This window comes from Phocoena sinus, chromosome 16 (genome assembly GCF_008692025.1).
Source record: "Phocoena sinus isolate mPhoSin1 chromosome 16, mPhoSin1.pri, whole genome shotgun sequence".
Classification (NCBI taxonomy): domain Eukaryota; kingdom Metazoa; phylum Chordata; class Mammalia; order Artiodactyla; family Phocoenidae; genus Phocoena; species Phocoena sinus.
In genome coordinates, this window is record NC_045778.1 from 59,341,073 (window position 1) to 59,359,636 (window position 18,564).

The 18,564-nt window shown below is 40.7% G+C and overlaps 1 protein-coding gene across 3 annotated transcripts in view; it reads left to right on the forward strand.

Moving 5' to 3' along the window:
* CNNM2 (cyclin and CBS domain divalent metal cation transport mediator 2) overlaps positions 1-18,564 on the forward strand; it is a 143,373-nt gene that overhangs the window by 111,668 nt on the left and 13,141 nt on the right. For 2 of the 3 annotated variants that reach the window (XM_032607847.1, XM_032607846.1), the window contains exons 2-5: positions 2,500-2,643; positions 5,342-5,479; positions 7,530-7,699; positions 17,643-17,736. In XM_032607847.1, coding sequence (XP_032463738.1) covers positions 2,500-2,643; positions 5,342-5,479; positions 7,530-7,699; positions 17,643-17,736 — 546 coding nt within the window. Of the gene's footprint in view, positions 1-2,499; positions 2,644-5,341; positions 5,480-7,529; positions 7,700-17,642; positions 17,737-18,564 lie in introns of those variants that run through there. The other variant, XR_004346134.1, reaches the window with a different exon arrangement.

The following is an 18,564-nucleotide window of genomic DNA, read 5'->3' on the forward strand; positions in this document are numbered from 1 at the left end:
ACCTTTATGTGTATCTCTTTATTATCTAGCTAAATGGAGGGCAGCTGGATTCTCTTCTGCATTCAGTCTGTGCTGTATACTGTTTTAATTGAAGTATGTGAAGAAAATCTGGCCTCACACAAATATGTATTTGGAAAAGGGAGGGGTATTTTAATAGGCTTTTTGAATAATTGCGTATGTTCTTCCTTGATAATATACCAAAACTCCCCAAGTGATAGTTTCTTAAAGGTTAGTTGCAATATAGAATCTGAAACTATGCCAGTGGACTTTTGGTGCACTGTTACATTAAAATCTTTTGGTCTGGAATCTTCCTTACAGAAGAATTCTGAATAATGTATGTAGCTACCCTCTGACTCCAGGAAGTAGAGCTTAATTCCTACCACTCACGCCTCCCTGGGGGTGGGCTAGACCTAGTGACTTGCTTCCAAAAAGTAGAATGAGGGAAAGGGAAAAATTAGTAACTTTGTAGTGGAGAAGAAACCTGGGAAACTCTACCTTAACCGAGTGGTGAAGGTGAACATCGCCTGTGATGTCACGTGGCTGCCATGTGAGCCCTGATGTGATGTAACTAGAAAACTCAAAATCCCAGTCTAATCGTGAGAAAGACATATCCAGATAAGAGGTCATTCTGCAGAGTACCTGACCAGTGCTACTTGATGGTCAAGCTCATGAAAAACGAGGGGGGACTGGGAATCTGTCACAGAACAGAGGAACCTGGGAAGACATGACAGCTAAATGCAATATGGTACTCTGGATTGGATACGTGAACAGAAAGAGAACATTAATGGAAAAACTGGTGAAATCCAAATAAAATCTAGAATTTACTGAATATTACCATATCAATGTCAGTTTCTAGTTTTGATGACTATATCATGGTAAAGTAAGATGTTATCAGTGGGGGAGGAATTGAGTAAAGGGTATACAGGGACTCTACTGTCTTTGCAACTTTTCTGTAAATCTAAAATTACTGCAAAATAAAAAGTTTTTAAAAATCCGCTGTTATGTATTGCATTCTGAATAAATCATTTACCCATGCGTGATTTGGTAACACCATGGCCATGGTCATTTGGAAAATACTTGTTCACACAGTTATGCAGATCTTTGAAATGTTGACACATTTTATTGTTCAGTGCTTTCAAAATCTCATTTGTTAATAGCACCACCTGTCTCATCAGAAAAGTCTTTACTGAGAAGCTCTCAAGCTCATGGCAGTGGATACAAGTTTCCCAAAATTCTAATTTTCCCTTGAAAGCTCAGATGTTATCTTTGGCAGCAAACACTGCTGTTGTTTTCCTCAATGTAACGGGCTCATCTTGTTCATTTTCAAGAAAATGTCTGCCAAATATCCAAGTCTAAATAATCATAGTTTGTTTGGTAGTCATTCTTTCAAATAAAAAAGATGTTCAGTGGAAAAAAGTGGCTGATCCAACTTGCAACTCAAACAATTTGCGTTGAGTCATTTTCCTTAAAACAATTTGAGTCCTTTTCCTCAGAACAACTGTCATACTTGAGAATGCAACAGAAGTGTTTTACCGTACTTCGCAATTTGTCACATACAATATTGAAAGCCAGGTCCCGGGAATCAAGATTTAATGAAGCTTATAACTTTCACTGCTTCATCAAGGATATTCTTTTTGTTCCGAAAAGAATTATTTTTAATTTTTTATTGAAATATAGTTGATTTACAATGTTGTGTTAGTTTAAGGTGTACAGCAAAGTGATTCAGTTACATATATATGTATATATGTATATCTATATATACACACATATATATATATTTATATACTTTTTAAAATTCTCTTCCATTATAGGTTATTACAAGATATTGAGTATAGTTCCCTGTGCTATACAGTAGGTCCTTGTTGGCTATCTATTTTATATATGGTAGTGTGTATATTTTAATCCCAAACTCCTAATTTAAGGGATATTCTTAAGAGGAACTAATTTTTTCCCCTCTGTGTGTGTGTGTGTGTGGAGGAGAAGACTGACCACTAGCATAGTGACCACCACTACCGCTGCCTTGATTTGTGCTCAGGTACTTTACACCATTGGTGCAAATATCGACACAGTGGAAAATTCCAGGAACATTTTAGTGTTCTAAATGAAAATCGTTTGACCTTTCTGACTCTCCTAAAAGGGTCTTGGGCACCCCTAGGGGTCCACAGACCACACTTTGAGAGCTCTCCTAAAGTAGCAGTTGCTAAAAGGTCACAAAGGAAGAGCTGACATAACCGAAGACCAAATCCATCAGGAAGCAAGTGGTAACATGGTGGTACCATGTGTGTAGACGATGATGCTCTTCTGGATTAACTGGTCTTACTTTTTATGGCCCATGAAGCTTTTCCATTTGTTTGTGGTATTTCCCAACCATTTTTAAATGCTGAAAGATAGACTTTGATAATCTTGTATCTGTGTTCGCTGCTATTTTTACCATCATCATTTATAAGACTTCATTCAGGAAATTCTGAAAATTACCTCTTTGTTTTCTTTTCTTTAAAGGTAAATCTCACCTGGCTATTGTGCAGCGAGTAAACAATGAGGGAGAGGGGGATCCATTTTATGAAGTTCTGGGAATTGTCACATTAGAGGATGTGATTGAAGAAATCATCAAATCTGAGATTCTAGATGAAACAGATTTATACAGTGAGTACCATTGCCTGCGTGTAATTTTCCAAAACCTTTGCTTTTATTTGTCATGTTGTTTGTGAGTCATCTGACGTCTCTCCAGCTGTTGTCTGCCTGTTTCTAATTATGCACTGTGTGTGTAGGCTGGGTACCACCTACCAGTATATTCCAGTCGCTTCATCAGAGAGGAAGAAGAGGCAGGTCCTGTAATGTCAACTGACCATGTTTTTTTTGAAAAGCCAACTGCTTCTAACTGTTGATCTGAGCATTGCTTGCCCTGAACAGAAAACTCCATTCCTGGTTTTCACATTTATTTTACATCTGGAGGGAGACTTGTTCTTTACTAAATTTTCATTTTACACAATTAGGCAAATTGTTTTCAGATAAATTTCTGTCTGTACCTATGGTCATAATTCAAACACTTAAAAAGTGAGGGGGGATTGTTAAATTGATGGATAGCAACTGTTGAAATGTCTCTATTCCAGGACCCATGGGCCAGGGTAGAGGTGAGGTTTGCAGGCATAGTTTTGCTGGGGCAGTGGTGGTGCAGCAGGGTATATATAGAGAAAGCAGGACGGGTTAGGGTACACAATAAAAAATGTGTTTTTCTTGTTCTGTGCTTCTCTGCCTTTTGAGAGGTGGTCTTGGATCGGGTCAGGGGAAGGGAAGTATCCACACCTGTTTGCCCAGGAGTCGGCTTGATTCTGGGCTGAGTGTTGAACATGAATCTTGTCTCATTAAAGTCCACAACTGTTGGACTGTGGAGCTTAAACCCTCGTCCTCAGCCTTACTCTTAGCAAAGTAAGACTCTTTCAAGAGTTTCTTAATGCCAGAGGTGGCCCAAGGCCTGAGATGTTTGGGGCTCTCAAAGGTGGTATAGAGAAAGAGGATCTGGGCTCTTTTTGTCCTGTTTGGCTTTTAAAGAGTGACTTGGAGGGGGAAATGGACTGTTCAAATGGCCTGGAGCACCCAGGACAAAGCCAGCCTTGCTCAAAGCGGAATGATTTGTTTTCAGTCCCGTTAGAAGGGAATGTCCCTCATTTAAAAAGTCTTCCATGCACCCTTAAAAAAATACATTTTATGTTTAGCTCTTGACCTCCTTCTGAAAATGTATCTTATTTTTTCCTCACATCTGTATAGTGTTCTTTACAAAAAACACCAGTTCCTATGTGTTTTATCCTTTTGACTCTTGGAGAATAATCAGAGATTTCATAATAGAGAATATTGTCAGTATTGCGTTTACATTCTTTTCATCCTTCCTCATAGTGACTGTTTAATACCAAGTGTGTCTCTGCATATTTATGTGTTTCCCCAGGGGTAATCCTCATTGTAAGAAAGATAATCTAGACATTTATGAGCTTTTATGTTTACACTTTAGTTCACTTCTTTTAAACCTTGGTGAGACTGATTTCATACATGGCTTCCTGAGATGAGAGGCTGAACTTGTGGTTCAGGTATATTCTTGATTCAGATCAGGGATGGTGACTACCTTTGTCATTAGAACATTATTTAGGATGCTTGCATTGATTTATGCTATCTGATTCTAAAGAGAATTTGAGACAGGAAAATTACAGGTTGTGTTCACCGTCTCCCCAGGACAAGCCTAGTTAGTAATCACTCTGTTTTGCCCTCAGCATGAAATGGTAATGTAAAGACTCAAGATTCTTGGGGGAGAAAAAGGAAGCAATTAGGATCTTGTCTCTAACCTAGTTTTTTCTTGATCATTACTTTGTCCAGAAAAATACTTGAAGAAAGGTTTTGCATGAGACACCTTCTAGATCAAGGATTGGCAGACTACAGCCCTCAAGAGCACGCCACCTGTTTTTATATGACCCAGAAGCTAAAATTTTTTTTTTTACATTTTTCAGTTGAAAAAAATCAGAATAATAATTTTATTTTGTGACATGCAAAAATGATAAGAAGTTTAAATTTCATATCTGTAATAAAGTTTTACTGTAACACAGCCCTGCTAATTCATTTACGTATGGCTGCTTTTTGCTAAACAGCAGGGTTGAGTAGTTGCAACAGAGCATACATGGCCCGCGAGCCTGAAGTATTTGCAGTCTAGCCCTTTACAGAGGAAGTGTGCTGACCTCTATTCTGAATCACTTCCTTTGTATTTGGTTGACCTTGAGGATCTCATGGTCTGGGGTAGAAATGCAGCTAACAGTTATTATTATTAAAATACTGTTCCATGAAAGTGTTCTTGTTTGTTTCTTGAGTGTGTGTGTGTGTGTGTGTGTGTGTGTTCTCTTTCAGCAGAGGCTGGGATCCTCTTAAAGGCAGGGACGTGCTTCCCTGTGTCTTCTGTAATGATTGTTCTTGACTGTGGTGTGGCGACCTCAGTAGCAGGAGCGTGTGTGCGCTCCGGGCTACAGGCTCTGTTGCTCTGTGGTTGTATAGGCTCCACGAGGGGAGGATTCTTGTCCCCAGCTGCCCAATAATGTACTTAAAAGGCCTCTGAAGATCCTCACGAAGTGTGTCGGTAGTTGCTCCTCATCAGGTTGCCTGTGATTTCTTACTCTGGATTGTGTCACAGTCATGACTGTGCTGCACTGATTTAATGAGGATTCTCTCTCCCTTCCCCTTTCCATGTGGTGCTTGTATGTAGCGTGCCCACCATCTGGAGAGAGAGCCTAGCCTTTTCCATATACTATGTCATTTTCATTCGAAAAGAGCCCCAGTCTAACGGAATGTATTTCCATTTCTCCCTCAGCTGATAACAGAACGAAAAAGAAAGTGGCCCATCGAGAAAGAAAGCAAGATTTTTCTGCCTTTAAGCAGACAGACAGCGAGATGAAGGTTAAAATATCACCACAGCTTCTCCTGGCCATGCACCGTTTCCTAGCAACAGGCAAGTGCAGCTTATCACAGTTTGAAATCTCTGCCAACCCTGGAGCGAGTTTCTCACCCACCGCTGACTGGGGTGGGCTGGGGGTGGAGACTGGGAAATGGGGTGATAAGTAATGCCACTTTTGTGTTTTGTTTTTTGTTTTTTTGTTTTGTTTGTTTTGTTTTGTTTTTTTCTTTTTAAATTCTCTCCTCTCCTATGTTCAGTGTCGGCATGAACCCTCTGAGACATTTACCAGGGGTGGACCAGTAACTTAAAATTGGTCTGAAAGGTAAGGATGAATGTTAGTGCCACACTGCATGTGAACAGTAGGCCAGGTCATCCGCTTCAGCTAAGTCCAGGGGAGAGCCAGCTGGCGGAGCAGGCGGACAGTGCAAACCAGACACTACCTCGTTGTGTGTCGGACAGTTGAGTAGTTCTCTCTTCAGCTTGCCTCAGAAGAACAGTTGGACATCGGTGGTGACACAGGTGCTATGATTTGCAAAGAAGAACAATAAATTTTCAAAATAAAATCTTTACCCTTTATGGTTTTAATGAAATCAGAAATTCTAAGAACTCTGACATGGATTTCTTGATGGCCTCTTCAAATCAGATTGTTAACTTGGGCCCATTCCAGGAGGCAAGTGTTCACATTATTAAAACCACCAACCCAGCCAGCACTGACTGCTCCAGAGAGGTCAAGGTCGAACGGACTTGAGAGACCGACTGACCCTGCTCACATCCCCAGATGGCTCTCTAGGCGAAGGGTGAGCTCTGTTGGCCAGGGGAAGTGTGAGAAAATCAGAGTACCCAGTGGCCTGTAGAAGACGTCTGTGTCCAAGATGGGCAGCCAGTGCCTTTCAACTGAATGCAGTACACTTAAGATATTTTGAAAAGAATGCTAACGGCAGCCGTGTGATGGAATGTTATGTACTCTTTAAGATCATGTTTTCAGATACCTGGACATGCTCACCGTATAATATTTATGACATGGGAAAATACTCATAATTTAATGTAAGGTGAGAAGAAACAGTATAAAACTGTGTGTACACAAGATTATCCTTGTGTTCTTGTGTGTACACACACACGTACACGGCACACATGCCTAGGTGAGGTATTAGAAAGAAATGCTCACCAATTGCTCAGAATGGTTACGAGTGGTTGGTTTATAGGTGATTTTATTTTCTTCTTTATTTTTTTCTGTGTTTTCCAAAATTTCCACAATGTACTGTCTAATTTTGTTATTACAAAAAAGTCACAGAAGCTAGTGCAGAATTTATATCGCACATATAAAATTAAAAAATTTTTAAAACATAAACAGTGTCTTTAACTTGCTTATTATTTTCTATTTCTGATAATATTGTTCATCATTTAAGAACCACAATTTAAAACTAAATGTTGTCCTACTCTGCCTCTGAGGCACCATAAAGTCCACTTTCAGGACGGCACCCTCAAGTCAATAATTTTGGGTTTTGTTATTTTAATAAGATCAATATCTTTGTAAACTCAGATCAACATTACTTTTTTTTTTTTTAACTAGCAAGTTGGAGTGCATGTTGATGTGTGCACGTGCCTTGCTTTTATTCTGAATCTCTACCTTCCTTTGTTCCCAGACTTTCTCAGGGTAGTTGAATGGGAGAATGAGATGTGGAGCACTGCCTGTGTGCACCTGGTACTAACCCACACCTAGATGCTTCCTGACCTTTGCTTCTTCCTTTGGCTGTTGTTGGACAGTCAGTCTTTTGTGGCCTGTTGCAGGGCATCCTGGCAGTCATGGAGCCTGCTTCTGGTTGCTTTTCCTTTGTGTCAGTCAGAAAATGAGGGTATTTTTCTGAGAACTGAAACCAATGACAGGTTGAAAATGAAAAGTTTTAAAGCAACAAACGTGAGAATTCAGCATTTTCTAATTTCTCCCAGGTAATCTGCCCCCAGCGGATCACCAAACGGAAGTCTCGTTAATCCATACTGTTACCGCTTCAATTCCAAGTATTCTTTTCTCTAAACACCTTAATCACTAGTATCATTTTTTTCCATCCATTTGAAGTGTAATATCAAGTTGTGTTTATATCTATAGAAGTAGAAGCATTTAGCCCATCCCAGATGTCAGAGAAGATCCTTCTAAGGCTGCTAAAGCACCCCAATGTCATCCAGGAGCTGAAGTATGATGAGAAGAACAAGAAAGCCCCAGAATACTACCTCTACCAGCGAAACAAACCCGTAGACTACTTCGTTCTCATTTTGCAGGTCAGAAGAATTAATCAACAGTTGTTTGATCTTATTGAGTACCCACCCTTCCAGTTTGGAGGAGACTTGGTATAGGTGAATGGGTGTCAAGGATATAACATACTTAATAACTTCTGGGGTGGCCTTACAGTGGGAGAATTTCATCTCCCTGTTTTCGTATCTGCAGACAATTTCAATATAAAGCAGTGTTATTAATTTAATTTCCAATACAGACGGGCACTTAGTGATTGCTGAGGCATTGAGGCATTCATCTGAAGAAGGGTGAATTTAGGTGTTTGTATTTTTTTTTTTGAAGAGTTTGGGGAATTACCTGTGCATGTCTAAATCTTGGCTGGGCATTTGAAATTTAAGTGTTGTGAGTTCCTTGAGTCTTCTTTTTATCATCTTTTATTTCTTGCGCCCCTTGTTACGACTTGGTCTTGCACAACTTCCTAGAGATGCCTTATGATCGCTTCCCTTAACGCCATGAAAATAATCCATTTATTATTGTTTTTATTCCTGATTACTGCCAGCTTCTGTTTTAATGAGGAACTGATGGGATAATCACAGCCTCTCATGGCAGTGGTAACTTACCTCCTTCTCACTGTAACCTAATCCACTGTATAAGGTGAGAAGGTCCATCCATTTGAACCCTCCTAAGGGCCCTAGAGGGGCTCTTGTGCTTGGATTGACAGGAGGCCCGTATTATCTCAAGTTTCACTTGGTAGCGCAGTTCTTGGCCTGGAGACTGAGATACATAGTACAGTGAAGAGCATGCTAGTTTTATTGATTTCTTGTGTCTCTTTATTGAAGAATTACTTTTACAGGAATTCTGAGTGTATTTCAATATAAGAATACTAGCCCCTTAAGCATTCTCCTGTTTCTTGGTTACTTCCTAGGTAAGAATTGGAGGGATCTTTATAAGAGTATAATTAGCACTTGGTAGACCCATCTACAATTTACGTTGAGTCCAGCAAGTCCCAATTATCTAAATGAATCAAGATGTTTCTCTTTATCTGAAAATAACTCTTATCAGATGTCTAGATGTTAGAAACTCTGGGAAGTGTTGTGTTCATGCCCCGTGTTTGGACTGTATAGTGAATTCTGGAAGCAGAAGTGAGGAACTGTAGAAAAGTCTATGGATTAACCAGGTATATGCTGCTTTCATATAGTGTTTCTTGGAAACTTCTGTTTGCAGGTTTTCTAAGTCAGTACGCTGATTATTCTACTAACCTTAGTCTCATTCAATCCTGAATTGTTTTTCTTTTTCTCAGGGGATAGACAAGCTTGAAACTCTGAGGGGGTTGGGAATTTATTTGATTTACTACAGTGAAGGAGTAAGGCATTCATATTTCTCATAAAATCTAGATGTGAATATTCCTTAAACCTAGAGAAACTGAATGACATTTAAGACAGTTTATTTAGAACTTTGAGGATTGACATTGTGAATTTCAGTAATATTAGAAACTCTGTGGCTTTCAATCGTTGATTTTTATATAGTTAGCGTTTATGAATTCTGATTCAGTAATGCTCTATTGGTATGTAAAAAAGCCATTTCCTGGCTGGTGGATCTAAAAATAGATTTTATGGAAGAGGGACTTCATAATTCTTGTCCCTTTATAAGTAAATCTTTAAAGATATTTTTGATAGGTTTTTATGTCCATGTACCTATATTTGAATACCTATGTCATGTTAAATATTTTTACACATGTGACAAGTTCTTGGAACTGACGATGTCATGGGAGTTTTTTTTAATTTTTATTTAATTTATTTATTTTTGGCTGTGTTGGGTCTCAGTTACTGCGTGCGGGCTTTCTCTAGTTGCAGCGAGCGGGGGCTACTCTTCGATGTGGTGTGCGAGCTTCTCATTGCGGTGGCTTCTCTTGTTGCGGAGCATGGGCTCTAGGCGCGCGGGCTCGGTAGTTGTGGCTCACGGGCTCTAGAGCACAGGCTCAGTAGTTGTGGCGCACGGGCTTAGTTGCTCCGCGGCATGTGGGGTCTTCCCGGACCAGGGCTCGAACCCGTGTCCTCTGCATTGGCAGGCGGATTCTTAACCACTGCGCCACCAGGGAAACCCCATCGTGGGAGTTTCATAAAGATTTCAAAGGTTTATGGAGGTATTCAAACTGTAGAGTTTGGTGAAAATCATGTTCTTGAAGGCCAGGCAGTTACCTGAGGTACCCAGAGTATGACAAAATGAAATATCATAATACCCTGTCAGTCTCGCATAGCCATCACCATTTACAGAGTATATTCCACCCTAAAATATCACTAATCCATCATTGGAAATTCATTCCAGGTTATTGAGCATGTTCTACTGCATTTCGAGAGCATTAAACCAGAGGAAAGCAGCTGTAGCTGCCTTCCCTTCCTGGCCCCAGTGCCAGCGAGCTGCCGTCTTCAGACACTAGAAAAACTCTTTTATTAAGTAATTGATGTTTGGAATACAATTATAACTAGAAACAATCACTTTGAGTTTAAACCCTACATGAAATAAAGTCTAATTTATTCGAAGCAAACCATTTAAGTAAGCTTACTTAAAAGAATATCCTGGGCTTCCCTGGTGGCGCAGTGGTTGGGAGTCCGCCTGCCGATGCAGGGGACATGGGTTCGTGTCCCGGTCCGGGAAGATCCCACATGCCGCGGCAGCGGCTGGGCCCGTGAGCCATGGCCGCTGAGCCTGCGCGTCCGGAGCCTGTGCTCCACAACGGGAGAGGCCACAGCAGTGAGAGGCCCGCGTATCGCAAAAAAAAAAAAAAAAGAATATCCTATAGGTTATGGGACACATACTGCGTATGAATAAAAAGGCACTTTCAAGTTTTATCTGAGAAAGCAGATTTTTAAACTAAAATGTATTGTGATAAAAGCACAATAAATAGTGGAAGAAAACTTTATTGGCTCTACATGTCTTTAATAACTTAACAGAATACACATATAAAAGTAGGAATGGGTAGGAACATAATCTTGGTGGGAAATTTTTTCCACCATCATAAAAGAGCAAGAAAAAAATGTTAGAGTTTTAAATTGTGTAAATAAAATTAACCAAATTGAAGAAAATTAAATATAAAGCCAGGGAAATACACTTAAAAAAAAAAGTTTTATGTTACTTCTTCATAAAAATTGGTCATTTGTGCTGTCACATGTAAATTCTAAAAAATTCAGAAAGATAGAAATTTCATAAAACTACCTGCACAGATCATAATGAAATAAAATTAGACATAAAAATGCATAAGCGAAAAGTACTAAGCTATTTTAAAACTAATCAATTCTCTTACAAAGGTTTATACATAAGGTATAGAATAAAAGACTATTAAATAATATAAATACCGTATCCACAGTATGTCAAAGTTTAAAATTTTATTCCTCTAGGTATTTACATAAGAAAAAAATCTCTGATTTTCTATAATAGAAAAAGAGCAAAGCAACAAACTAAAAAGAACAAATTAAATAATAGTGTCATGAAAATAACTTTTAAAATGAAAACGTTTTACATCCCATAAATAAAATAAAGATTGGTTCTTCTAAAAGATTAAAAAAATCATTATTCTATTTCCATAATTAATGTGATAAGAGAAAAAAGAAAACTAGAAGTTCTCCCTTCTCCCCCAAAAAGCAGCTAGAATCAAAGGAATTGCTTGGGGAAAAAAAAAAAAAATTGAGACTCTAAAGAACTCAATTTCTGTATTGTACAAATAGAACAAGATGATTTAATAGTTAAATGCATTCTTTACGACAGTATGGCCTAATCTGAAGTCTGATAATCTGGACCAGTCTCACTTGTCCACATTGATGGAGAATTCCTAAATAAAAAGGTAGCAGTTAGAGACCAATAACGAACCGAAAGAGCTATTCACTGTGACTGTGACTGAATTAGGATTATTTTAGGTATTCAGGGCTAGTTTAATAGAAGGACAACAAAACTAAAATATGCCGTGTTAATTAGGGAAGCAGTAAAGGAAAAAACCCCTATGCTTAAATCAATAGATATCAGGACAAAATTAAGCATCCATTCTTGATTTCTAAAACAAACCAAAAACAAAAAATCTTTGTAAAAATCCATGATGAACAGTGAACAAAAAAGAAAAAAATGCTGTAAACCAATCCCATGCTTAAACTGGCAGCTTCCTTTTGGGAATAAATATATAAAACCCCTCATATACATGCATTTCAAGAAATCATTTTTTATAAAGCTTTTTATGCAAATAGATTTATAGCAAATAAATCTATCAATTATAATTAAAGTAGTAGAAATAGTCCATATGTCTAAGCTAATCAAATTTCAGTGTGGATAATATGAGAGATCATTATGTGGTCATAAAAGAAGTAGAAAGCGTGTACAAAAATATGTCAAAAAAGATAGTGTGCCTGTAATTATAACTATTATAAGCCATTTTTCTAATATAGTTGATATTTTACAGTGAAGTATTTGTTGGTCCTTTGGGGAGTAAAATGTCTAAGCAGATAAAAAAAATCATTGTTCTTACACAACACGTAATTAGGTTATGATTTTAGTAAATATAAAGAATAATAGGAAAACAAGAGGAATAGCTTTTTCCTTTGCCAATTATGTAATCAATGGAAAGGGATGCTTTTTTTCCTGGGGTTAATTTTTGTTGATTTCATGCCCCAGACGTTTTATTGTTCAATTGCCCCATCCGCTCTTTTCCTTTAGGGCTTCTGACGTAGATTCGAAAGGGTTTTTCCCTACCGAGTGAAATCTGTTCTTTTGTGGAGGTGGCAGGTAGCATCTTAGAACTGAACAGCCTTTGACAATATCTAATATCATTTCACTTGTTATTGGGAGAGAATTGAAGCCTTCAATACCAAACCTTCTCAAGGAGTTTTGAGTTGCAGGGTCTCCGTGTCCCAGTGAATAATGTTTCCTCACTCTGGAGTTGTGTACAGATAACACAGCCATGTTACAGAAAAAAATTATTTAGATACCTAGTGTTGACTCTATTTTTTAAAAATTAAATACGTATAAATATAAAACTAGCATGAGCTCCTTTTGAACCCTTTGAGCTGAGAACTCTTACATAGAACAATAAAGAAAACAAGTTTGTAATTAGTATTTTAAATGTGTAAATGACACTGTTTGGCTGATAGGAAAGTGCCACTGGTCGCAGGACGGTAGCAGGGAGCTCTGGCGCTGGCTCTTGCATTCAGCACACTTAGGTCCCTGTGTGCCTGGCAAGGATGGCACCCTCCAGCCCTGTGCTCAGTTTGAGCTACTCTGTACGTTTGTGCAGTATGTTGTATTGTTATTTGGCCTCCACTGGGTGTGACCGGATTATTTGTATGTTTAGTCCTCCCCTGTTCCTTTCTCTTTGGCTCAGTGCTTCTCACACTTCAGTGTGCTTGGGAATCCCTTGGGGATTCAGTACGTCTAGGGTGGAGTCTGAAATGCTTCATTTCTAACAAGCTCCCAGTTGGTTGAGTAGCAAGCCTTAGCCACGATGATTCACGTAGTAAGAACAACTGAACAGATTTGAGCACTAAGGCAGATGCTGCCACTGACATCTGGTGGCAGCACCAGATAGCCTGAACTATATGTAAATTAATTTTTGACCGTCAAAAAAATTTTTTTTTTAATTTAAGTGTTTATGAAGCAAACTTGCTGAGTCCTAGGACTACATCTGTGGACTGCAGATTGAAAAATGTTGCTAGAGGATGTCTGGGTGGTGCATCCCCTCTTACTGGGCAGTGCTGGTGAACACAACCTAGCACTTGTGCCCCTGGCATTTCATTACCTCCTTTTAGGTGTCAAACCCTATTTTGTGATTTAAAAAACAAACAAAATTAAAAAAGAACTCAATTCCAGAGTGAGCAGGAGACCAAGCAGATGCTCAGCGTGTGGGATCTGAGGGTCTTCAGCCTTGAGTCCACGGCTTCCACTGAGCGCTTGATCTAGTTCGTGCCAACGAGGATAGCTTAGGCTTCTGCCTTGAGGCCAGGTACAGCACGTGACTGCTGGGTACTTTGTGGATCCTTAGAAACTTTGAAAAGAGTTGTCTAATACCTTTTTCCAAAGGAAGGTAGGATTCTGTAGTAGTAACTTTACTCGGGGAGCCAGCTTTGCCTGGGACAGTGAGGCTGTCTTCTCATTTTGTCAGTTTACCAACATGAAGCCCTAGCTTCCTTTGGGAGTCTGTCCTGTCTCGATTATTATTCTTCTGTGTGTGTGATATACTAGACTAAAGCAAATTCGTGAATGTTCCAAAAGTAAAATTGATACGGAGCTCCTTCCCTATATGGAAGAAATTTATTTTCTGAGAAGACACCTGATTGAACTTGGGCCAGGCAAGCCATTTCCTTATGGGGTAGCCCTGCTTTGTGTACTGGTAGGTTTACTCGAAAACGGTCGCTTCTTTGAGACACTGACACACATAGATGAGTAAAAAAAATGTGTTCACTGGATGTTTCTAAAACTTGCCTACCAGGAAAGCTTCAGTCCTCTAGAGGAGGAGGTGGGGCTGGGCAGTTTTTTAAACGTTTGGACCTGTAGAGCTACAGGATGTTAGGACTGAGAGAACCACGGTCTCCCCTCCTTTGCTGCAGTTTTACAACTGCAGCAAAATTAGTCTAGTGCAGTGGTTCCTAAATGCGGATACTTGGCAAAGTTTTCGCCAGTTTGAGGCAAAATGAGAAAAATAAAAACAGTTGCAGTGAGTTCTTCATAAAGCTGTGTGTATTCAGCTTAAAGACCTGTTATTCTGAAATTATACATTTTCTATATTTTGGGGGTTAAAATGTCTGGGCTTTTTGTGGAATAGATGGCTGTGTTTTAAAAATATCTTTATTTTATGAAATAAAAATGCGGCAACCCTCTCGCTGTTTCTGAAAGGAAGATGGATTTTCCTAGTTCTTGGAATCCAAGCAGCTGGGAACCATTGACCTAGTACGCCCGCCTGTAATCTGATGGATCTAGACTCCAGAAGAAAGATAGCGGATCCTCTCCACCACCTGCCGGCCTGTCTTGCGGGGCAGGGAGAGATCAGCTGAGGGGCTGCAGATCTTCGAGCAGCTGTCCTAATTTAACTTGCAGGCTCACAGCTGCTGGGGGAGTCTCTTGAGAGGCCAGGGTGCACAGAGGTTCCAGAGCTGGCACCCATTCGCAGGGACACGGAACACAGAAGGCCCTGTAGCTTGTTTAAAAAAAAAAAAAAAAATTAAAGGATCCAGATCAACAGGAGATCCATAGAAACGATATGAGGCTCTACGGCATTTGATCCTTCCTCCTGATTTTCTGCATAGAAATGCAGGTTACGTGATGGTCCTACAGACACTTTCGAGCTTACAGTCACTGAGGCAGACGTTTTCAGTTAGCGTATACGTACATCCTAGCTCTCTGATACAAAATCAGGGATTAGTCCATGAAGAAATGGATAAGTAACTGAAGGTATACACAGCGGGCACCTCCATTTCTGCTGCTCATCGTCTCTGAATATTGTGTCCCTGCCCCCCTCTCTTAGGGACCTTACATCCCATTCTTTCCCACCAGCTTTTGGCTTTTGCTCCCTGAGTTCCCACCTTCTCTCTCTCCACTAACTTTCCGCCCTTTCTGCCCCAATTTGCCTAATCCTAAACAAGCCTCATTTGACCCCAAGGCTGCTGCCAGCTCCCCTGTGGCCCTGCTGCCTGTGCTTTGTCCCTCTTGCCCTCCCTTCCCTTCCACAGTCTGATTTCTTCAGGAAAAGACTCCCTGAGGCCACAGTGGCTCCCTCCTCAGTGACCCTCTGACCATCCTTTTACTCTGAGGTTCTTCCCTCTCCCAGCTTCTGTGGTGACAACGGTTGTCCGGTTCTACTCATATCCGTTTTCCCTTTGGTCCCATATTTGTTTCTTTTTCTCCTCCTACTCCCAGTCAAGGGCTATAATTCCTCATTTTCTCTTCTCCTCTCTCAGACCCCCGTCTCCAGTTCTGACCTTTTCCGTGACCTTTGTCCTTCCATTTCCGCCTTTTTGATGGACTCTTCAAAAGGCCTTGTTTTCTTAGAGGGAATTTGTCCCCTCTTCCCGGCCCCCATCACTGATGCATCCCCTTCCCAACATTTCCATCTCCACTCATGGGGTCCCCGTTCTTCAAGTCGCTCAGAGCAAACTTCTCTTGTGATTATTGACGCCCCCTCTCTCTCCTTGCGCTTCTTTCTCCCTTACGGTTTCACCAAATTATGTTGATTCCTTATCCGTAGCTCCTCTCATAGTGATCTTGCTCCAGTCCTGTGGTTACTGCTCTCGTGTACGTCTAGACTTGATCCTCCTGAAACCGTATTCCTCTGCTCAAGAACCTGACCTCATTAGCCCATCCTTCAAGGGGCTCCGCAGTCTGACCTGCTCACCAAACTGCTTTTCCAAGCCCATCTCCCCTTCTTTCCTGGCAAACCCACTGAGCCTGAAAGTCTGCTGTCACCCACCTCTGACCTTCCTCAACACTGTTCCCTTCCCTTGACTCAAATTCTACTCAGATTTTCCTTCCTGTATAAAATTTATCTTTATACAAGAACAGGAAGAATTTTTGTTTACTGCCTTGCATCGTTGAGTTTCATGTGCTCTCCCCTTTTCTGGACTGTGTGCTCTCCCCTTTTCTGCATTGTATGCTCTTGGAGGAGCAAGGGCTGTCTTCTCACAAGGCTGCACAGCCTCTCCTGAGGACCCTACATGGTCGGGGTTTTTAGTGCCTGTTGGTTTGCAGGTTGATTTTATATTATAGCAAGAGAATTGTTTGGAGAGTGATAAAACTAATATTTTCCATTGAATGAAGGAAAACCCAAAAGAGAGACAACAGATCGTTTTCTGAAGAAGGGTTTTGAGAAAGGGCTTCCATAACTGGGAATTTGGTATAGAATAATAGGGAGTGATCGCAATGATGGAGTTTGCGTTCGTAGGTGGCACAGTGTAGCCACCTGGTGAAGAGTTTGTTCTTCGGTTACTTCATCTTTCTGAGCCCTGCTCTCCTGATTTGTAAGACGGTGGTAATTGTGTCTGCTTCCTAGACTTGTGAGCATTAAAATGGATTCATAAGCACTATGAATTGTTAGCACAGTTTCTCTTCAATAAATGGTAGCTTAATTTTTGTTTACCCATAGTAAAGGATGCACCATAAACGTACCCTCCTACTAGAGAGGCAATAATTATAGGTAAGGTGAGCCAGTGCTGTTCTGATCCTTGACTTGGAAATCTAGAATGCAACTTGCTTATGAGGGTTTTCCAATAGCCCAGAAAAGGGTTATGGTGCTAGAGGGATGAATAAGGCACAGTGTGTCCCAGAGGATATGATGAGAGGGAAGAAGTTGTAGTCAAGTTAGAGGAAGGAAAGAAAAGGGAGAACCTTAGAAGAGGTTTTGTCCTGATGGGACGAGATGACTTAAGGTGCTTTGCTGAGAAGTACCATGGTGTCCCAGTGCCTCTGGAGTGTCTGGATGACCAGGGATTGGCCTGCGACGTGTCTGCTCAGTTGGTCAGGACCCATGCTAGGGAGATAAGAGGGAGTTCCGCCGCTGGGAGCCGGTTTAGTCCTCCCTGTTTCATGGTGACAAACCATGTTGGCCCTTGACCCTGACTCTGCTCTGACTCAGCCTCCCGTGGAACTGCTTGGGTGACCGTCACTGAGCACCTTCTCAGCGTTTGTCCCATGGGTGGAAAAAGAGCCCCATCTTTCACTTATTGGGAGGGCTCTCAACCCACGGACTGGGATGCTGGGAAATATTGAGTGGACTCGTGGAAATTAAACATCACATTACTTTCACCTCTGCATCTCTAGCTAAATCCAATTTTTCATATTTAAGATGAATTAACCCTCTCCTCGATCTAGGTGGGAAAGATTATCTGAGGCTTTTTTTTACTTCCTTGGGATTGTTGGGAAAGGAGTTTAGACAAAAATCTGAGGAAGGACTAAATCTTGCATAGAGTTTGCAAAGAAATTCATGTAATTGGACTGAACGTGCCCCCTTTTTTCTTTTCACAGGGGAAAGTGGAAGTAGAAGCTGGGAAAGAAGGTATGAAGTTTGAAGCCAGTGCTTTTTCATACTATGGTGTAATGGCCCTTACAGCCTCCCCAGGTGAGTTTCCTTCTCAGCCTCAGGGCAGGGCTAGGTTTTAGGAAGTAATGCCCTTGTATTGTCATCTTTCTGTACCCGCCGGCTAACCCTATTTATTTACTTTTGAACTTTTTATTGAAGTGTATCATGTATACAAAAAATACTGCTCACATCATACATATATACCTCCATGAATTTTCACAAACAGAACTCTCTTGTGTAAACCAGCTCCCAGATCAAGAGACAGCACATCACCAACCCCAGAGAACCCTCCCCCCACCCTCCCCTTTAGTCACTATCTCCCCCAAGGAACCACTGTCTTGACTTGTAAGCATTGACTAGTTTTGCCTCTTTTTGAACTTCAGGTAAATGGAATTATACAGGACATTTTGCATTGAGTCTGGCGGCTTTTACCCAGTGTTGTCCTGGTCGCACTCATCTGTCCTGCTGTGTGAGCTTGTACTGTTTCTTCTCATTGCTGTACAGTGTTCCATGGTATGAATATACAGCAGTGCATTTATTCTTTTCACTGCAGATGGACACTGGGGTAGTTTCCTGTTTGGGGGCTACTCCGAATTGTGTGTCTGTGACACTGTCCGCGTCCTTTGGTGAAGACATTTCTGTTGGGTGTACGTGTAGGAGTGGAATGGCGGGGTCGGCGTTAATAGTTGCAGCCCCACAGTTTCCCAGGGTGGCCGAGGCAGTCACACTCCTGCCCGTGCTGACCGGGGTTCCAGTGGCTCCATATCCATCACTTGATAACTGTTGACTCTTTTAGATGTTAACGATCCTGGACTTTTTTTTTTTTTTTTTTGGACTTTTTAAAATTTGCATTTTTCTGAGGGTAGT